Source organism: Mus caroli, unplaced genomic scaffold (genome assembly GCF_978045245.1).
Source record: "Mus caroli unplaced genomic scaffold, Mus_caroli_1 scaffold_14, whole genome shotgun sequence".
NCBI classification, from domain to species: domain Eukaryota; kingdom Metazoa; phylum Chordata; class Mammalia; order Rodentia; family Muridae; genus Mus; species Mus caroli.
The window spans coordinates 31,202,694-31,224,533 of record NW_028227269.1 but is presented as its reverse complement, the minus strand read 5'-3'; the positions used below and the strand labels follow the sequence as shown (position 1 = coordinate 31,224,533).

Here is a 21,840-nt window from a genome sequence, read left to right as displayed (position 1 = left end):
TTCCACTTCCAGACTGGGATAGTTGGCATTGGGACTCTGAGCATTCCATGTGGCTCCGACCACATCCTCTCTGCCATACGGGCTTTGAGGAAAGGTTGGGCAGAGAGAGAGGACACAGGGCCAGGCCATCTCTCTGATCTCTCTGCTCAACCTTTCCCAGAACTTGTATGGCAGAGAAGAGGGGGCCAGAGCCTTCAGTTATTCATAACGTGTACCATTCAAACTCCTACAAATAGGAATTCGAGTCTCATCTTCTGGCTGACCCAGTGTGCATGCAGGGTGCAGTTACAGTTCGTGAAAGCACCCGGGATTCCCCCAACCATTTCCATCCTGACTCAGAGTTTGGCCCAACGGCTCAACATCTGGGGCTGCTGGGCTATCCCTCCCCTACAGCAGGCTGGTACCCATTGCAGGGGAGGGGGTGGAGAAGATGGTGTTCCACTAACCCAATTACTCTTCTCACCGCTCCTCAGCCGTCTTCCCTCAGCCTGCCATTACCCATTTTTCTGAGTGAAGCTGGAGCCAAACTGTGATAATTCACTCACCCCTCTGTGTACCCCGGCACAGTGCTGCCATGGTCACTGAAATGTAAAGGTCCACACCACTTCCTACTGGGCAGAAGCCTGACTCCAATATTCTTCAACCAACCTCAGGGCTCTGGAGGGGCCATGGTGGTGGATGGCATCTGACATGGTTAATATCGCTGACAGTATAGAGAATCATCTACAGCTCTCACATCCAGGCAGGCTTGTGAGGTAGTTTCTAAACTGGTTGATTGAGGTGGGACAATCTACCTTAAATTTGGGTGACACCATCACACAGGCTGGGGTGGCAGACTAAATAAATGGGAGCAAGCCAGCTTGAACCAGCACTCATCCCCTGCTGCCTGACTGCAGATGCAGCCAGCCTGACAGCTGCCTGCTCTGCCTGCCATGATGACTCCCCGCACCACCACCCCTGCCCCCTGATGACTGTGACATAAAATAGGCTTTCCATCTCTTCCTTTGCTTTTGTCAGGTGCTTTATTACATCAACAAGCAAAGTAACGAACTCATTTACAGTGTCAAAGGACAACATCAACCAGGTGTCTGCTTTACGGAGCCATTTGGTCCCAGCTCTTAACTGTCATCTTGAGAACAAGTTCCAGAGCGTTCCAAGTCTGAGCCTTCTCTTCAAGTCATTAGAGACCCCCTCATTTGTAGCCCTTGCCTGGGCAAACTACAACAGGCTTGGTTACAGGACGGTGACGACCACCGTGTTCATGACAAGGATGCACAGCTTTGAGCACTTTTTATGTGGCACGTTTTTGCCCTCTTCTCTTGCTGGGAGTTCTCTGTGGAGACTTACAGATGAGGACTTTGGGGACAGACCTGGGGCTAACTAGGATGGACAAGCTAGCCTATTGGGTAGCAGGTTATCACACGAGTTGGTCATCAAGGGACAAGCAGACAACAGTGTTTAGAGTCTCCCTTAGTTACCACCAAAGCCTCTGTTTGTTTTCCTGCCTGGCAACAAAGTCAGGAGGGAAAGGAGAATGGTGGTGTCTAGAACAAATGAGGGCTAGAACACTGGATGAAAATCCTCTGTGGCCGTACACACAGGGAGCCATCCAGCATGCAGGGGGCAGTCATTGTCCTTGTTCTCTTCGGGATCACCTCAGGTAAGAGCCTTGTGAGCCCCTTGCTCTGCAAAGCCTTGCTTGGCCTGCTTGCTCTGCAGAACACCATTCCTTGAGAATTTCCCCAGAGAAGACATGGTCACTGTGAGGCTCTCTACTGTGGGGGTTTCTCTGCAATGATGTGAGAGAGCAACTGAGGGAGGTTGCACCCTCAGGTCAGAGGTCCTGGAGCAGACATGACTTAAAGGCCCACAGCAGAGCCTGGGCTTATACAGAGCACACTCTGCTGTGACTGGCCTGTGTGAGGAGTCTCTCTGAGAACTAATGCTGGAAAAGTGCTTCTTAGAGTCTAGCTGTATACAGATGCCTAGTCAACCTTTGTGACAAAGTCCTTCTTAGAGGCATTGAACTTGGGAAACAGATATGGAGGGGCAATTGTTTCCCTAAGGAGCAAAGGCCAGTTCTTCTGATAAGAGACCCAAGATTCCACCCGACACTTCCTATATGTTCTTTCTTCATTCAAGAGCTCCACGAATGTTCCATGATTTTTAAGAATACCTTTGGATTGTTGAAACTAAGCTTTTTAAATGAAGTGTTTATATTTTGAATAGGTAATGTATGCATAATATATTCACTCATGTTAATTTGCAGGTTAATATGGGAGTAACTTACCTCCGAGATGAGTTAGATAGTAAGATACTTAGAAGGGCCGAGGAACACAATAAAGGTTGCACTGGTGTTTTATGCCTCTCATTCCCCAATTGTAGTTCTAGGTATTTGCTCAAATCTTCCTCTCTTCCCCTCAAAGGTAGTTTAGTTTCCTTTATGTGGATATTTACATTCAGAGCTCGTTATTTGGGTGTATTTTTCTTTATTTTTATAAATAAAGTCTTTTCTTTCTCTTTCCTCTTTTTGCTTATTTTCATACAATGTATGGACAGCTGTTAAGGAGTTATCTCAGCATTTCTAACAGTGTCTCCTTTAATTCACATGCACTTTCCAGGATCGAAGAGAATGAATATTGATAGTCCTCCGTGCCATTGCTATATGCACTGTTTCTTTCTCTCATCCAACTGCCAGGCCCGTCCTGTCCTTCCTGACCACTTTTAACTAATAAGGAAAGTGAACATCCCTGATGCCTATACCCCGAGGCATGGTGCTAGTTTTTGGCCTAAGGTAGAAATGTTTTCTACATTTAGGAGATGGTTTTATCTAGATGATTGGTTCTAAATCAAAATGGATTTTTAAATCAAAATGCTTTTTCAAGACCCATAAAAATGTTTGATTTTCTGCTTTGATCTGCTAATAAAATAAAAATAAAAACTGGGCTTCCAAATGTTTGCCCTCCTTAACCTGAGGCTTTAGTTGTGGAGGGCAGAAAATCCACAGAGTGAAAACAGGCTGTGAACGGTCCAGGCTCTTGAAACATTTGAAAGTTCCCCAGAAATATGAGCTTTTGATCTATGATTGAGTTAAGAGGTGACAGTTATTGTCACCAGGGGAAGAATAAGGTGAGACACACGCTGTCAGTGGCTCTCATTTGAACACTGTCAAATGTGTAGAAGAAACAAATGGCACAGACTTACAAGCACCTGTGCACTTGGGATTTCCTATAGACAAGTGCATCCCACTTGTCTGGCCGAACAGACTACACACTTACACATTGTCCACTACAGTCAAGATTTTTGATGGACTTCTGTGATATAGTCCATTTTTTCCCTCTCATCTTTTGTGAGTCTGAGAACCTGATTGTAATGATTGCTCTAGAACCATAGAGTTTTGGGAGGGTCTGGGTGTGATGAAAGACAATGGGTACCTGCCTTCAGAATGCATGACAACAACCTCAACAAAAGCAAAGCAGCCTCCTCTTTTCTTTCCTTAGGTCCAAAGTTTCTGAAAGGCCCATGCCAGGTGCACCATTCCCTACATCCTTCCCACTTTCTCATGTTCATCATAAACCTTCTAGCCACTGCACCATGGGATGACACTTGCCTCTATTCAAACAGCTCAGTACAACACACAAATGGCTGACATGAGCTCTGTAAGTCATCTCTAATGACCTGTCACTTCAACTACAACGTCAGCCCAACAATGTCAGATTTTCACATCTCTAGTGCTCCAAGGGCCCTTGCTATCAAGATGGCATCCAGTGTGTATTTGGTTGGGTTGAACATCACCGTTTTAGAGTCTGATGCATGTGTGGCTTTCACATTTACTGGAAAGCATTTACCAAATGTAGACCCTCAAATCTTCTGCCCACTTCACATCTGTGCTTGACTTGGCTTCTGTCCTCCCTGTCTCCTACCAAGATGAGGAAAAAGAAAAGCTTTCTGTTTGAGAGGCGATCATGTGACATTCTGACAATGACTTACAAGGAAATCCCCAGAGAACAGACACGTGACAAACTCTTGACTGTGTCTATGGGAAAGGGTTGAGACCAGAGTCTTTCCATTCCATAAACACCAAAGAGCCAAATGTCTTTTGCCAGTCAGAAAATGAAGGACCCATCAGAGGACCCAAGTATATTTTAACCCTAGGTATATGGATGATGTATATATTTTTAGAAAGCCTCCAGGGATTTTGCGCCACCCCATTGAAATGAGACTTTGTCATAACACACATTGTATCACTCAGTGGAGTCAGTTCCCTCCTTCTTCTTTCCCATGGGTCATCAGGCTTGTGCAGCAAATACTTTATCTGCTGGGCATCTCTCCAGCCTGTGTGGCTTCATCTTGACACTCTCATCCTCATGGTTTGAAAAGTCAGGAAGAGAGTCAATTTCCAGGAAGTCTTTCTGTGGTATATATGATACCCAAAGAGATGGCAAAAGGTTTCTCTTCCTTTTTTAGAGCTGGCCTCAAAAGAGCTTTCCTCCCAGCTCTCTTCCCCCATCGCCCACCTCTGTGGTATTAGGAAAAGTCTAAAAGAAACCAGTTCTTCTCAGGGCAGCAGCAGGGTGAGGCTCCCAGAGCAGAACACTGTTTTCTTGCTAACTACAAGCTAATGTGATGGTCATAATCAATATTGAGGTCCACTTCTTTTCTCCTTTGTCCTATTGGAGAATTGCCATTAATTTGAGACCAGCCTGAGCTACATAGTGAGTTTCAGGACAGCTTGAACTGCAAAATGAGATCCTATCTCAAATAAACAGAAAGTTGGGCCTTTTTCTCATTTGAAGAGGGTGTATTATGGAGCAGCCAGAGAGCCCTGACCACATACCAACCCTCAGCTAGGAACTCCAACATGTATACGTATAAGCCAAAGACTTTCATACTATCTATAAATTGCCCACTTGGCAGTATTCTGTTACTGCACCACAAAATAGTTCAAGACAGTATTTGTGCACACATGAGTGGTTCGTAATCCAAGAAAATATGTTATGCCAAAGCCCTTAGAGAAAAAGTGACAACAGATCCTGCCTGTCCCTGGCCCTCTGTGTCTCTCTGTTGGGGGTAGCCTTCAGCTGTGATGAGTCTCCTTAATGTTTTTGTTCTATAGTAATTTTTTTCCCTGAAACATACTATAGATTTGCACATTCTGTTATTGGGCTCCTATGGGTGTTCCTTAACAACAGAACTTCGATTAACAGCCATTCTGGTGCTTCTGGTGCCGCAAGAGCGGGGACACTGGAGTCCCACAGAAGTTCAGCACAGTCACATGTTTAAGCAGCAATGAAGCAGAAGGGATCCCATGTCAAATCTCTGCTTCAAAACCCTGGCTTCCCCCACACTCTTTGATTAAGAGGGAATATGAAGGACTACTTGGTTCTCTCTTTATTATTAGTGTGTACATGAGAGGGGGCATGCCACGGCACACACACCGACATTAGAAACTGACTCCAGAAAGATGTCCTCTGACCTCTGGAGAAAGAAAAGGCACATAAAGATAGATTAGCAGTCACCTCTCAGGTGAGGGTTGTTTTGTGTCTCAAAAGCAGGGCTGTAATTTAGAGAAGAAGGTTGTGCGTTATCACTTAGTGTTGGGGGCCTGGAGCGGTCAGCTTTCGGCCAGTAACTGAAGCTGGGGAGACCTCAAGTGTCTCAAAACCGGCTCTCAGGAGGAGGCCCCAGAGGCTCATTCCTAGAAAGGCTGTGGTTCAGGAGAAAAATGTGCTTCGTGCATTAAGATGTTGCAGCCAGCTCTATGACTGCTAGTCCATTTTCAAGTGCTTTTTCTTTTTTCCATGTGTTAGATGCCAGCCGTTGTAATTTGATTCTTAAAGCACATGTGTAAGTCAAATTCCATGAAAACCTCCTGCCTATTCACCACAGTCCAAAAGAATCTTCTGGAAGACCAGCCTTAAGATGGAAATGTAGTGTCTTGGGAAGGAGAGTTGGCCTTGAGCCTCTAACCTCTCTGCTTTAGCTTGGCTGGTCACCTTTGGGCACATCACTTTCAGTTGGGTGCCTTGGGACCTCCCTCAATCTTCCCAGTGGAATGAATGGGTCAATGCTCTGGGTATTGCATCTCACTAATGCACCTTGTTAGTATGCAACGCCACTGAAGTTTTGTAATTGCTAGCACTGTTCCCACCTCTTTGTTGGCAGCGCATCTGGAGAATGGGACATGTAGATTTTAAATGGCTACTGTGATTGCCAGTATCACCAGTGAATGCGTCCAAGATGTTTTTGTTTTGTTTCGTTTTGTTTTTGTTTTCTTCATTTTAATGATCCTGGCACACGACCTTATCCTGAGAAGAGGTCACCAGAAGGATAGGACATCTCTTATGTGAATGTCAGCAGAAAAGGCCATAGCTAAAGAGAGCCTACCTTTATCCGTAAACAGAATGAGCAGTTCCTGATACAAACTGCTTGAGGTTACTAGATCTATTTACTCCTTCCAAAATATCTCCCTTGCTGTCATTCAAAGCATGACATTTAGGGAGGACTGAGGATGTTGATCCTGGAGTCAGGCTACTCAGTTGGAATGCTATTTCTCCCTGGGAATTAATCTCACACTCAAGTCTTCTCAAAGATACGATCAATGCTACAAAGTCAATGTATCCATCCCAGTAGCACCAGGGGCTCTCAGTGACTGACAGAGCCTCCCCATCTGGGGAATAGCTTCTCTAGCCTCTCTAGTGCCTCAAAGGAGACACCAGGGTTGGCAGCCCCAGCAGTCCTCCTACTGGGTGCTGAGGCTGTGGAAACCCGGGTAAAGCTTATCAAGAGCTTCAGGCTTGCTTGCATTGGGGTTATATCCTAGCAGAGTTCTTTGCGTGCTCAGGTGTGTAGTAATAGGGAGTGAACCCAGACCCTGGGTGTGGTAGGAGAGTACTCATCTTCTGTACCACATCCTCAGACTTCCTTTGTATTTTTAAGATAGGGTCTCACCAAATAGACCAGATTAGCTTACACTCACTCTGTATATACAATGTGTCTTGGGCTTTTCATCTGTATATACAATGTATCTTGGGCTTTTCATCCTTCTTCTCAGCCTTCCACTAAGGAGCTAGGATTATTGTCCTGTACCACTATGTCCAGCTTCCCACCCAACTCTGTGCTTATGTTTTGATGCCGTGGATGGGCATTTATTGATGGCCATGATGATATATTTCTAATCTCTTCTTCCTCTACCCCAAACCCTTCTTACTTTATATGTTTACTTATGAACTGATTGCTTAGAGGGACACAGGCCACTGAACTAAGTGGATAAATACCCTTATTCAGTATGTACACCTGTAAAGGAGCCTTTTCCATGTAGGGTATCATTGAATTTCTGTGAGACATGAATCTTTGGAGGATACTAGTCACCCCAGTCCACTGTTGTTAGCAAGATTGTAAAACCATGAGGCCTCCGCCGCAGTGGCTGAATCTGGCACGAATCATAGCTACCTTGTGATGGCCCCTTGTCTTTCCTGGGAGAAGCATGATAGGACATGCTTCACTTAAATAATAAAACCCCCCATCTCTAGTGAAGCTCAAAGAAATCCATGTGCCTTTCTGACTCTCTCATTTTCTCCTCTGTGAAATGGGGATTCATCAGGCAAGAAGTCCTGACTGATCCTCTAAAGGATGCCCCAAAACAGCCTCCAACAACGACAGCCCATTCACTGTCCTGACTTGCTAACGGCTGAGGAGAAATCCCCCGTCATTCTGGAGTTCTCTAATCACGCACACTCGATTCTCAGATGACATCATGAATCCAACAGTGCCTCAAGAAGAAAAAGAAACGTCCAGAATCTTTGGGGCCCCTGCAAGAGAAAGGATGCCATTAGCCCACTAAGGCCTTTAAGCGGTTCTTTCCCCGGTTCTTAACAAGGTCAGGAAGGAGGAGGGCAGCAAGGAGGGGGGTGAGGACTGCAGGCTTTGTTCTCCAGCAGCAGCAGATTTCATGCCTGTTTGGTTTGGCTGTTTCCTTGGCTCCCAGAAGACCCCATGTTTTCACTTCCAGTGCTTAGTGAAAGCATTCAGTCTCGGGGAATGACCAGTCTCCTTTGTTGCCATGAAACGAAGTCACCAGCCAAGCGATGAGCCTGTTTCCAGCCAATGCCTTGATGTTTCTGTCACCTTGCCTCCGTTTAAATCTACAGGAGGGGAAGCGCTACACCTGGTCCACCTGCCTGCCACTAGCAACGTGGCAGAGAACGCTCCACCTGCCACTTTGGTGTACAAGTTTTCTGTGAATTTATCAGTATCGTTGTCACCTGTGATCCCAGGGTTTCCCTTGGTCGTCAACCCAAGACCCTTCACTGAGGCCTTCAGGGTGAACAGACTGTCAGCAACCAACTTTGAGGTAAGCAGCCTCTCCCTTATGCTCCCATGTCTGCAAAGAAGACATACACAGAATCTTGATCCAGCCATACACAGGACGCCATGTAAAGTGGCTCCCAGGAAAGCCACCATTGAGACAGAACAAAGGACCTGAACCAGGGGTGATGGCTACTCCCTTCACCTTTGTGAAAATACTCCTGGGTGATTGACACCCACCCCCACCCCACCCCCAGACTTATAGGCTAGCGAATTAGATTCAGCAGGACAGCATGTGTAATGCCCTTTTTGGCTCTTGGTTACATAACTGCATCCTAATTGGCTGAAATCTTGTATCTAAGTTTTTGTACTAAACAATATAAATCAGATCTGCACCGGATGGTGATCTCCAGAGTCTGAAATCCCAGGCAGCCTTGTGGGCTCTGTCTCTGTTTTCCCTGATTTTCCAGACCCTGTTCTGACAGGTGAATCTGACAATTTGGTGACCTTGAATCCAGGTGACCTTGAATCCAGGAAGTCTACTCTGCTGTTTTTAAATGCAGCTCATCCTCCACATCACTAGGAGAGCCTCAAAGAAGCAGAAAGATCAGGGCCCTACAGCTGGCCTGCAGAACCCATGCCCCAAGTCATTGTCCTATGGAAGTTCCCAGGATCCAGACATTGGCTCCAGGACTCAGCTGCCCTGCCTATCTATTCGTGACATCTGGCCTGCTTTTAGCAGCTGCTGCCAGTCTGTTCCCCTAAGCCCTGCCAACTGCTCACACTTACAGAGTGCTGGACACCACTGAAAATGATTCTCACACTCCTGCCCTTGAAATCCTCAAGGTACAAGGGTTGTGATTTAACATCACCTCCTATCCACAGATGCGGAAATGAAGAACAGGAAGGCTATGTAGTTTGTCCTGGCTTTCACCACTAATGTGTAGCTGAGCTGGAAACCAGGGCAAGAAGCCCTGGAGCTCTCATTTTTAACATCTTTAGGAGCCGTTAATTCACAAGTAGAGCCCAGTACTGCCAAGCCGAGGGTCTCCTCAGCCCTACAGGGCTAGTCATGGGCCAGGAGTTTTCTCCTGGACTCTATAAGGAAAGCTCTGAGCCATCCAGCCAGGGGAGGGACAGCAAGTGGGCCCTGCAGCAGCAGAGGAGCTCTCCAAGGTCCTGTGAAGGCCTTTCTCTCCTTCATCCTCCCGTGGCTTAGTCTGACTCCTCTTTTCCCAGTATCGGTTCTGAGCACTGTGGACCCAAACTAATTTGTTCAGCTTTGTTCAGGATAATGTCAAAGTCCATATACATAAAGCCAAATTTACTCTTTACCCCAGAATTCTACAGCTCTATTTCCTTCAGCCAAATTGACGCTCCCTATTCCCCTCTGGTGGCCGGGGAGAGCCCTTGCCCTGCCCTGCCCTGCCCTGCCCTGCCCTGCCCTGCCCTGCCCTGCCCTGCCCTGCCCTGCCCTGCCCTGCCCTGCCCTCCCCTCCCCTTCCCTGACTTAGTTTCCCTATATGTGAAGTGGAGAGATGTTCGCCAACTTACAGTTGTGATAAATAAAATACCATGACTGGCTTGGCAAGAGGCAGTTGCATAAACATTTGATAGTCACTGCTAAGAAAAGACAGTTTTTCTGTTCGTGTTGGTAGGAGCACAATCCCTTTGGTTCTAAGATATAAAATCTGGACACTTGAGAGGACTCTATTTGCTTCCTGTGGGGTGTTCAAGCTAGTTCCCGAGGGTGACGTGGGAGGAAAGGACCATCTAACTGGGGACACAGAGGAGGACTTGAGCCTGAGAGGAAACTGGTGTATAAATAAGGAGGCACTGAGTGTCTCTACAGGAGCCTGGTCAGGTGGCTGTGTGTGCCTCAGGCAGGAAGCCAACCCTTGCTGAGAGTGCTCCATGCTGGACCCCAGCCCTTGAGTCAGCTCACTCAAACCCCACCACAACCTTACACAGCTGGTGTTATTTTGATTCCCATGTTACAGACAGGGAAACTGAGGCATGGGAAAGCTTCGTTACTAGAAATCGAGCTTTGACGTTCATTCGGTGCAGAGTTTCTGCTAATGATGTCTTTATCCTGCCTCACCTTCCACAGACAGAATAGATAGCCTAGCTCTGGATGAGTGGCTATGAGGCTTGTCCACAGACAGGCTGTCTGCTGACACCAGGCCACCTTGTCCCCTTCTCCACCTTCACCCTGTCTTCCTCCACTGTACACGCTCATTCGTGTCTGTCATCTCTTCTTGTAATCAGCCTAGATCTTGCAAGGTCAAACCTGGTGCCCACCACCTCTTCCATGCAGCCTTCTCTAAACAGAAATAGCTCACAGCAAACTCTCCTCCCTCCTGACCGTCACCTCTGCTGTAAAGTGTGAGTTGCTCACTTAGCACAGGAATGGTTTTCTGAGTTATAATCACAAGAGGGAAAAAAAGCTAAAGGGACAGGAACTCCCCTGGGCTTGCACAGAAGTTCCGCAGAGGAATGGGACCAGAGCCAAGTGCTTTCATCACACCATGAGAAGTGTCCCGGCCCTGGGCATGGTAGCAGCCAAAGTTCTAGAAGAAATCCAGTGCAATGGTGGAGTACTTGTCTAGTGCTGGGTTCAATTTACATTTGTGTGTGTGTGTGTGTGTGTGTGTGTGAGAGAGAGAGAGAGAGAGAGAGAGAGAGAGAGAGAGAGAGAGTATGAGAGAGAGAGTGTATGTGTGTGTGTGAGAGAGTCAGAGACAGAGACACAGAGAGAGACAGAGACACAGAAAGAGATGGAGAGGAGAGGAGAGGAGAGGAGAGGAGAGGAGAGGAGAGGAGAGGAGAGGAGAGGAGAGGAGAGGAGAGGAGAGGAGAGGAGAGGAGAGGAGAGGAGAGGAGAGGAGAGGAGGTTTAGTCCCAGATATCTGCCTCCGTCTGACTTATACTACTGTAACAACATACCATAGACTTGTTTTTCTTTTATGAAGAAAAGAAAGTGATTTTTTTTCCTGTTTCTGGAGGCTGGCAAGTCCAATGTCATCATGATATCTTCCAGGGCCTTCTTACTGCACAAGGATATGACCAAAACACTCTGGTGAGGGGACAGGGAAGAGAATAAGAGGGTTGATCAAGGAAAGTCTGGGAAGCTGGCCTGAGTTTGTAAGAGCTCGCACTCAGGATAAAGCATTGGTGCACTCTGGAGAGCGCTGCACTCAGCACCCACCAACACTTCTTACTGCTTAGCTCACACCAGCCTGCGCTGTGACACTGTTCATTCCATTTCAACACACGCACTTTAGAGGATAATTAAACCATAGCAATGTCTCTGGGACTATAGGACTTGTGTCCAGGACAGTGGAGGGGCCTGTCTGAGGGTCTAGTGCTAAGCACTAAGTACTAAGTATGCAGGTACTAAAATTCTGCATCTTTCCAGAATAGTTTTCTTTCCTATGGAAAGCAGCATCACCCACGGGAGGGGCTTCTGAGAAGTGTCACGGGGCTTATGTTGGGATGGCTAAGTCAGAAGAGTGGCTGCCTCTGTCAGTGAGTGACAAGTGGTCACCGGGAGTGGGATGCTTCCTTCTTAGTAAGCCCCTTGCGAAGTGCTTGCTTGTGAAGTCGGCCCCTCCCGTGGATACTGAGAACCTAGTGTTTCATTTCAGGTGGTCACCACCGGGAAAGAACAACTAGATTTTGAAAGAGGACCGAAAGTATTCGATTTGCAGATTTACGTTAAGGATGACGTCGGTGTCACAGATGTGCAAGTCCTGACTGTTCAGGTGACAGATGTGAATGAGCCTCCTCAGTTCCAAGGCATCTTGGCACAAGGTGAGACATACCCAGGCAGTGGCATCAGGGAGGACCCTGCGGGATAGAGCCAAACAGAAAAAGTAAACGAACAAGCAGCTGCTTCCGCAGAGAAGGCAGCTGCTTAACGAGCGGGGAGAAATGGGATGTCTTCCTCTCAGCATGCCCAGTCGCGACACCCAGCAGCTTTTAGAGCTTTGCATCTGTGCTTCTCTCTGTCCCTCTCAGTCCCAGAAGAATGCTGAGCATGGGAACATCAACATGTAGCATTCTAGAAGAACCTGGGCTCGGCCCACCAGAGGTTTGTTACATATTCTGCACCCATTGGCCAGCTGTCTTATTCTCTCTCCCGCCCTCGTGGGCTCTGTGGGCACTGCATGCCCTGGGCCTGCCTGACAGACAGGCAGGGGACGTTCTACGGAGATGGAAAGCTGGGGAGGTAGCTTGGTGGTGGGATGCTTGTATCACATGCTGTGGGTTCACTTCCCAATATCACTAAATAAATAAGTAGATAGATAGATAGATAGATAGATAGATGATAGATAGATAGATAGATAGATAGATTAAATAAATAAATAAATAAATAAATAAATAAATAAGGGTGAGGCATGGCTGAGCAGGTTAACCTTCTTCTTATGCAAGTCCGGCAACCCGAGGTCAATACCCAGTACCTACATAAAAGCAGAACGAGAGGGCTGGCCCACAAAGCTGTTCTCTGATCTTTACATGTATGCTATGGCATGCACACCCACATGAATCATGCACACGGGTGTGCGTATGTGTTCACATGTACACAGAGAGACATTAATGATAAATAAACTTAAAAAACAACCAATACAGATGATGGAGCCTAGCGGCACCATCCATCAGATGTCGCCAAGCTCCGGGCTGTGTGTGCTTCTCTGTACAGTGAGAACCCCAAGTCCACAGTTCCTCGGGGGCTTTCTTTGAACTCACCACTCAGAAACCCATCTGTTTTCCCCAGTGTCTCCTGGACCTCTAAAAGACTTCTCAAACTTAGCAAGACTCTCAAACCAAACTCTTTATACCCCGCCTCACCCTACCCCCACTCCGAATTTCCTCTAGTCTCTTTCCTATTTTAGTTGATAGCACATCCAAGTTTTCCCTAAGGCTGGATCTGAATTCTGACCCTATCACTTACTACACGAGACAACACTAGCCTTTCCAACAGTTTCCTCCACTGTAAAGTCCTAATACACTATCGAAATCATTAAAATGTATTCCTTATTATGGATCTGTTAGGAGGACAAAGGAGGGGACAGGTATGACATCTTCAGCATTCCACAAGGAATGTTCCTTTTAATGTTCTTAGCCACTCCTCAGAAAGCCATGTGGGGCAGAGCCTACAGCAGGTCCTTGCTGCCCTTTTTCACTAGGAACACCGTAGCAGATGGAATTAGCATTTGGTCCCTTCCCTGAGCATCTGCGACCTCCTTAGATTCCTCCATCTCTTTCCTGCTCCTCTCACCACAAACATTCCTCTGGGTGTCCAAGTGTGGTTCACAGGGTCGGTTTAACATGAGAAGAGGGATCTGAATGTGAATGCTAGCACACTGGTGACTCCCCAGCTTCTCTCTCATCCTGGTCCTCTTTCCCAAGTAACAACAGTCTGGGGTCACCTTCCAGTGGAGGAGGAGGCGCCTGAAGACTGAGGACATGACACCCAGTATTGTAGAGATCTCCATAAAGAACTTTGTTCAAGTAGATTTTCCCCAGGCCTGATCCTTGCTGCTCTCCGTCCCATGACACCGGCGAGCTTAGTTGGTTCTGTTTAGTGGCAGCATCTGGATAGCTGGTGTTGGAGTTCTCCGTCTGATGAGACACTTTTATTCCCCCTTGACTTGGAACAGGTTTAAACCTCTATGTCATAGAAAGAACAAACCCTGGATTCATTTACCAGGTGGAGGCATTTGACCCAGAAGACACAAGCCGGAGCATACCCCTTGGGGTAAGTACCCTGGGCTGCTGCTGTCCATACGAGCTTTGGGGCTGAAACCTGATAGCCCAGCCTGGCAGGTGGACATCAGGGGCAGCAGGTCTGGCCAGGGCTCTAGGTGCCTAGTGCTTTGTGATCTCGTTGAGCACCTGTGCCCATGACAGCAGAAACAGAAGAGCAGCTGACACAGGCACACCTTGCTCATGTGAGAGGCTGCACGGGAAGCCACCTGGCCCAGGCCTGGTCAAGCTGGTGGCGTTTGCTTTCAACCAGATACAAAGCCACCTCTGTGATTTTAAACATAAGCACTAAGTACACCCCAAACCAGGTACTAGCATCCCTTCTAACAGATGGAGTCAAGCCTGTAGCCAAGACGGTTTTCTTTTTAAGGGAAAGTTAAATCTCAAGGGTTTTTGGTGCAGAGCAGTGACTGGACCCAGAGTGTCGAAAGACAGCTGAGGCCTCCTCTCTCCCATTTAAAGTCAGCTTCCTTCTGGGAGCTGGGGCTTTTAGACCCAGCAAACCACAGGGAAAGCCTCTTATCTATACCTCGGAGGGTGCTTCTTTTTGCTTTGCACAGGCTGAACTTGCCCTGCAGCTGCCTGGACCAGGCTGAAGGAAACGCACTGGGAGGAAAACATTTACCAAGGGAGCAGGTGCCCAGCTGCCAACCGTAGCGTCTAGAGAGGAATGCTCTCACACGGGACAGGCAGCCATCAGTAACACCACAGCCTGATGCTCCCATTCACTGTGGGCTTGTAGCTCCGACAAGACCAGTTTTTCTAAACAGGAAAAAGTGATCCATGGGAACAATCCCCCTGCTTCAATGTAGGCAGCCACCGGATCTGAAACAGCGACTGGAAGGTTACGGCAGGCATCTCTGTAATAACAGATAGCTGTTCTTCTTAGAGGATGTCCTTCTGTTCAAAAACATTCATTCATTCATTTATTCATTCACTCATTCATGTGTTCAAGATACAGTCGTGTCAGCGTTTGCATAAAGAAAGGAACATGGAATGGGTGGCCGTCTACTCTAGTGAGAGTAACAATGTTGTGTGACAAAACTTTTCCTGGGGAGGCGCTACACATACATCTGCTCACCCCAGGGCAGACCAAAGCATGGACACCACTGAAATCCAACTTAGGGAACCAATGTGTTTTATTGGGCTTCCTTACAGTAATATGGGTGAGGGGTTACTTGTAGCAGCAGGAATGACTCAGAGATGGGGTATCACCAAAGCACACCTCAGCATGGGTGACAGCTCACAGCCTGGGAACCTAGGGCACACTGCGCAGCCTGCAGGCAGCACGACAGTTTGGAGAGAGTCCTTTCCAGGTACCTCAGTGGGTCTAAACCTCTTCCAGGCTGCTGGTCGGTTCTCTTGTTGTTTACCCTGGCAGGGAATCTGGTCCATTTCAGGACTTCCTGAAGCTATTTTGAGTTGTTTACCTTCCTGCTTAGGATGCTTCCCTACAGGGTAGAATATCTCAATCTCTGAACAAACTGTTGAACAACAAACAGTAAGTGTTTTAAATGAGTGTTTACTAAGAGCATACTCGTTATGGAGGGCAAATATAACAGAAAATATAACCACAGTGGAGGATAGGAGGGGTGTGTGTGTGTATGCGCACATGCACACACACACATACACACACACACACACACACACATTTACAGAGGCCAGAGGAAGACCCTCTCTCTATCAGTCTTTGACTTTACTTCCTTCACTCAGGGTCTCTTACTGAGCCTGGAGATAGGCAGAGGCCAGCCAGCCCCAGTGAGGCTCCCATGTCTGAGGGTCACAGCCACTTTCAACCTCACCTGTCTTTTGTTTGTTTGTTTGTTTTCACGAGTGCCAGAATCTGAACTCAGATCCCCATGTTTGTGTACCAAGTGCTCTTACCCTCTGAGCCACAGATTATGTGGTTTACACTCATGTTCCATGCAAGAGTAGAACATTTTCTATGTAAGTTAAGTTTTTCTATGTAGAAGTATAATCTGATTAAAAAAAAACCAACACAAATCAAAAGCAAAACAGGGGTGCTTCAGTGAAGTGTGCCTATTTAGATTCCTCTAAGCCTTGGAGTATAAAGCAGGAAGCCCCAGAGATGACTCTTATCATGTGCTACCAAAGGCAAAGCATTAGAGGAGCTAGGGACAAAAGGGACATGCTTGTTTCTTCATTTTTCTCAACTTCCAAGGTGCTATGTTTTGGGTACTGTGTTCTCTGTGTAATGTGTGCATTTATCCTCACTCGGGAGGGGGGGGCAATAGCTGTCAAGTTATCATAGGCTGCACTGAGGTCTCTAGACGTCACTTTTCTGTTGCTCTGATAAAATACTATGACTAGCTGGGTGCTGCTGCTGGCGGTGTGTACCTTTAATCACTTGGGAGGCAGAGGCAGAAGATCTCTGGATTTGAGGCCAACCTGGTCTATGGAGTGAGTTCCAGGACAGCCAGGGCTACACAGAGAAACCCTGTCTTGAAAAAACCACCCTCCCCCCAAAACAATGACAAAAAAACCCCCCAAAACAAAACAAAACAAAAACCCCCAACCAGACAAACAAACAAATAAACAAACACCAAAGGAAAAGAAGCAAGGAGATAAAATAAAATAAAATAAAATAAAATAAAATAAAATAAAATAAAATAAAATAAAACTTCTCAGAGGACAACATAAACTCCATTTCAAGGTCAAGCCTGACAACAAAAGGAAAACCATCAGTTCCAGGAACTCACCACCATAACCCCCTGGCCACTTCCCACAAAGCCATCAGTCCGAGGAACTAGGCTAGAAGCTACCAGCTCCAGGAACAAGGCTGTAAAATCCCCCCTCGGAAGAACAGCCTGTAGAGAAGCCCAAGGATGGGGACAGGTCTTACCTCAGCATGGGCCATCTGTGCTGGGCAGCCTGACAGAGTTTGGGTAGCTTATCCTGTGGCTGAACATTCATGGCACAGGAATGCAGACCACAGCCCACCTGGCACAAGCCAACCAGAAACCAACCATGTAGCTTTCCCAGAACCCACCAATGAAGTTTCAGATTGCCTAACCTACTCTCTAAGGTCTCAACAAATACAGAAGAACTAACATAGTAGCCAATCAAAATTGTACTAATGTCACCGCTTTGACCCTACCAATCACATTAGAGATGACCGAACTGTTCTGGAAAATTCCCCTAGTTCTGCATAAAAAGGGGCCTGCGAACTGCCCCCAGGGATGGCCATTTTGATGAATGGTTGACCCCTGCATGCTGATTGTTTCTGCAGTGAAGGCTCTTTGCCTTTGCATATGACTTGAGTCTGGGCTCTTCCTTCAGCAGTTCTTGGACCCTAACACTATGAGCAAGGAAACTTAAGTAAGAGTTTATTTCGGCTTATGGTTCCAGAGGGATAAGAAGAGCTATTCTGGCTGGGAGGCAGGGCATGGCAGCTAGCTGCAACTGCTGGCACGCATTTTAAACTGCACACACAAAGCAGAGAGCAAACCAGAAGTAGGCGAGGCTCTGTGCTCTCAAAGCCTACCTCTAGTGCTATACACCACCTGAACTTCCCAAAACATCGCCACAAATTGTTCAAACTCCCAAGACTATGGGGAACATCTGTCATTCAAACTACCACAGGGTATAGGTAAAGAACTCTACTAAACCTAGCTAGATTTCTATTTTTAAATTTCTCTTTTAAGACATCTCCAAGTTATACAGTAGGCATAAGGTCCAGTCAGGCAGAAACCCATTCCAGGTGCAGTTGTCCTGGAAGGGAGGCAGCCCTCTGTAGCCACAAGTCGAGAAAAACTTAACTTACGTTTCTTGTCACCAGTGCAGCAAAGTAGCTCCCTTTGAACTATGCAGCTATGTCAAGTTGTTTGGGAGGAAATGTAAATCTAGGGCATGTACAGACTGTGGGGTTGTTTGGAGGTACTTCTGGCTTGTCAAAGAAAGCACTAATGATGGGTTTAACTTATGTGTGGGACCATACAGCTCTATGGACAGCTAACACCGTCTAGAAGGATCAAAGACTAGAAAAAAAGTAATGATGGTTTAGGCAGTACTAAGTTCTCCCTGGCCTTTGTACTTAGATGTTTGTTTCTGGGCACGGGGGAGGGGAGGAGGGCAGGGAGTGAGGGGTGCCAAGAGGCAGAGTTTTCAATGCAAAGCAGAAAGGATACGGTTAACTCTGGATTGGTTAACTCCATGCTGATCACCTTTGACTTGAAGTTGCAACCTTAGGGGAACTTCAGACACTCACAGGTCTGACTGCTCAAGTAACCAAGAGTTTGGAGCTGCGGGGTCTAGATGTAGTGGACCTACATCTCGATCTAGATGTAGGTCTAGTCTGCACAATGGTCAGGCGTTAGGTCAGAAAGGCTAGGACACTGGTTTTAAATGCTTTCACAGGTTGAGCATATGCTGAGAACAGATGAGGCTGCACAAAGCATGCAGATTCCTGCACACAGCAGGCAAACACTGAATTGGCATGCAAACTTCAGACTGTTTTGTCGTGCAATGCACAGAACCGCGGAGCTGAGCCAGAACAGACTTGAGTAAGCACCTAAACACGTCCTGAAAGCCACCTGGACTAGGTCTGTGCCTGTTCCTTTTGCTGATGGGCTCCATAAGAGATCCGTGCCCCAAATGAAGGGTAGATTCAACAAAGATCTAGCACACACACTGAAACCTTGACTCTGCAAAGTGAAGAACATTCTAGTCGGTACCCAGTTTAAGGAAGTGACATCACATCACAGACCATGTAAAATGGGGGTGAATCTAGATGCCACCGCCTTTCTCCTTCACTGGTTCCGTTTAAAAGAAACCCGATAAGCATGCAGTTGCATGTTGGTTTGACAGCCCTTGTTCCTTACCGTTCAGACCTGTGCAGCCAGAGGCGAGTACTGCATAGGGTTTTAATGTTCTAGTAGTCACATTAAAAGTACAAGAAACCATGTAGCATGAATCAGGCCACACAACCCTGCAGTCTGTCCCTTAGGACAAAGAACTGACAGGGGCCTGCAGTGACTCAGCCCAGCCCCTTCCACTCCCTCTGCTGCCCAGGCTGAACTAGTACCTGCTTCCTGGAATGTAGGCTAACTCCCAGGCTCTGGAACCTCCGTCCCATCATTCATCAAAACCTAAGGAAAGGAAACCTTTCCTTCAGGTTCTCATCATGGTGACTATGGGCATGATGTAACACACACACACACACACACACACACACACACACACACAAACACTCTCACAATGGTTGAAATGTCTTTCCTAATAAAGCTCTTCTGAAGGATGTTCTCATGTCAATTCCTTTCTACAGACCCGTCCCTCTGTTCTTTCCTCCTACGTTATGATAGTTACAATATAGCTTAATTGAATATGTACCATACCATCCAATGACAAACGAGATATTTGACATTCACCTTTCATATGCTATTAAAACATGGTGTATACATTACTCCTCCACTCGCCTCCATTAGACCTGCCACATTTAAGGTCCTGGGTGGTGACATGCACATGGGCTGATGTGGTTGCTCAGGTTACATCTTGATATAGTTATGTCCTCTGGGGTTTCTTCTGTGTTCTGATGAAGGTACAGGTAGAGCTGGGGTCCAGAGTCTGCACACAAAGGGAAAGACACTGCTTGTGAATGCTCAGGCTTCTGGCTTTCTTCTGGTACCCACTCGGTATTTCCCCACCTGCGGAAGGAGGTTTCTGCTCCCACTCTCCCTGCATCCCTTTCATTGCTGAGGGCCTCCTTGGAGACTCTGGGGATGCTAATAGGTTTTGCAGCTGGAGGCAACGTGATCTAGTGCACTGTCCTTCATTAAAGGGCTTTCTCAGACCCTTCCACTAAGGAAGGCCTTTTGCATGAAATGAAGTGTACGTAGTCCTCACCAGGACAGACACGGGATTAAATTAAAGAGCAATGCCCTTACCATTAGTAGAGCAATAGAACACTCTCACATCTTCATACTCATGACTCTGAGGGGGAGCCTAGCCGTTCCTTCTTCCCATGAGTACTCTATGCTAAGTGAACCGATAAAGTTCATGAATAGATGGCATATTTATCTATGTATTTACTATTGGTGTGTTGGGAGTATGCATGTGAATGTCAGAGAACAACTATGAGGAATTGTGCTCAAGGATTTGTGGGTCTGGGTAGGTTTTCAAGCCCAGAAGTGGGCTCAGACCTTTTACCATACACTGCCAAGGTGCTTCACCCTTTCCTTCCTGGTAGCTTTTCCACCACATCCCCTCCCCTCCCCAACATGTCTTGCCTGGGAACTCTGAGGTCACCCCTAGAAGTCATAGCAAAAGTCATTTTATTCTAGGTCCTCATATGAGGCTCACAGAGGAAAAGCCCTCGGTCTTGGACGTTTCCATCCCCAGACCCACAGCTGCTACAGGCTGTGCGTGCTTCTGGGGAGACTCTCGGGGCACTGGAGATTGTTACCCTTAAGACTGGCAGAGCATGGGGCACAGAGACAGGACTCAAGACTTATGGCTTTCCTCCCAGAGAAGGGACAGGGATTAGAGCTGGAGCTTTATCAGTAAGGCAAACAATAGTAAATCAGCTTTGGGCACTGAAGACGTAGCTCAATTGTTAGAGTGCTTGCCTAACATGCACAAAGCCCTGGGTTCAGTCCTTAGGATGCCATAAAACCTGTTATATGGCAAGTTGGAGACCAGTCTGGGATACATGAAATGCTGTCTCTAAAAACAAGTAAGCAAGCTCTACAAAACTCCCAAAACATAAATTTGTCAACGTCTCTTAAAAACACTTAAGTGGCTGCCATCCCCACTTAGCTCTTCCACACAGACAGATGCCAGGGTGCACCACAGTGGGGCAGCTTTATACCAGTGTCGCTTTCTTCAGTAAAGTCTTCCTTCCTTCTCCTCTCACCTGCCACCCCAGAGCTGGAATGGGAATAGCGTGGAAGAAAAGAGAAAGAAATTGATGGGCTTTTTTTTTTGTTCGTTTGTTTGCTTGCTTCAAAATAGCTCACTTACACCAAGAAGTCTAGCAGACATGCATACTGTATTTCTAACTCCCAGCTTGATTGAAAGACCCCATTCGGTGTGCTCCTCCTCTGGTGAGGGTGGGTTTGTGTGTAAGGTAGTGGCTCAGGACGCCCCAAGACCAAGTTCTCAGCAGAAAGGATCTTTATTTGTCCCATAAGTACAGAGGGCAGAGAATAAGAGAAAAAGACAGGAGACAGAGGATGAAGGGGAAAGGGCAGGGAACAAGGGAGCGGGGAGGGGTATTTGTCCTGGAAGGGAAAGGACTTGTCTCTGGATAGAAAGGGGACAGATGTGGCCCATGGACAAATGACCGTTTATAAAGGTTAAAAAAAGGAAATCCCGTGTTAGGATGAGGTGCTTAATTTTACATTGGCATGTTAATTAGGGTAGCCCAAAGGGGTCTCATGACTGCTGGACTGCAATACTTTGATAGCTGGACCTTGGTAGTCAGCTTCAAGGGAGGAAGTGGCCAACTGAGGGGATAGACTTGGATGACTAGCTTTAGGAATGTAATCTAATGGTTTTCAGCAAGGTAGAGGGAATGGGGAGAAGGACAAGGCCCACCAGAGCCACATCTGAGAGCACATAGTGGGCTAGTGCACCTTGAGGGGCCGAGGGGTCCTGAATTTAGTGTTTTGAATTGTCACTGTTACTCCCTGGACTTGAGAAAATAAGGGTTCTTGCTTCCATCTGGAAACTGGCTCAGTGTGACACGAATGCCCTGTTCCTAGAAGACAAGACTGAATTCATGTTGATTTTTGTACTGAAGGGCTG

General features: G+C 47.0%; 1 protein-coding gene across 1 annotated transcript in view; it reads left to right on the top strand.

Annotated features, from left to right (window-relative positions):
- The first annotated feature begins 1,449 nt into the window (after nt 1-1,449).
- Nucleotides 1,450-21,840, top strand: part of Cdhr3 (cadherin related family member 3) — a 68,474-nt gene continuing 48,083 nt past the window's right edge. The window contains exons 1-4 of the mRNA XM_085830128.1: nt 1,450-1,660; nt 8,151-8,353; nt 11,955-12,120; nt 13,971-14,068. Coding sequence (XP_085686254.1) covers nt 1,573-1,660; nt 8,151-8,353; nt 11,955-12,120; nt 13,971-14,068 — 555 coding nt within the window. The 5' untranslated portion in view covers nt 1,450-1,572. The remainder of the gene's footprint in view (nt 1,661-8,150; nt 8,354-11,954; nt 12,121-13,970; nt 14,069-21,840) is intronic.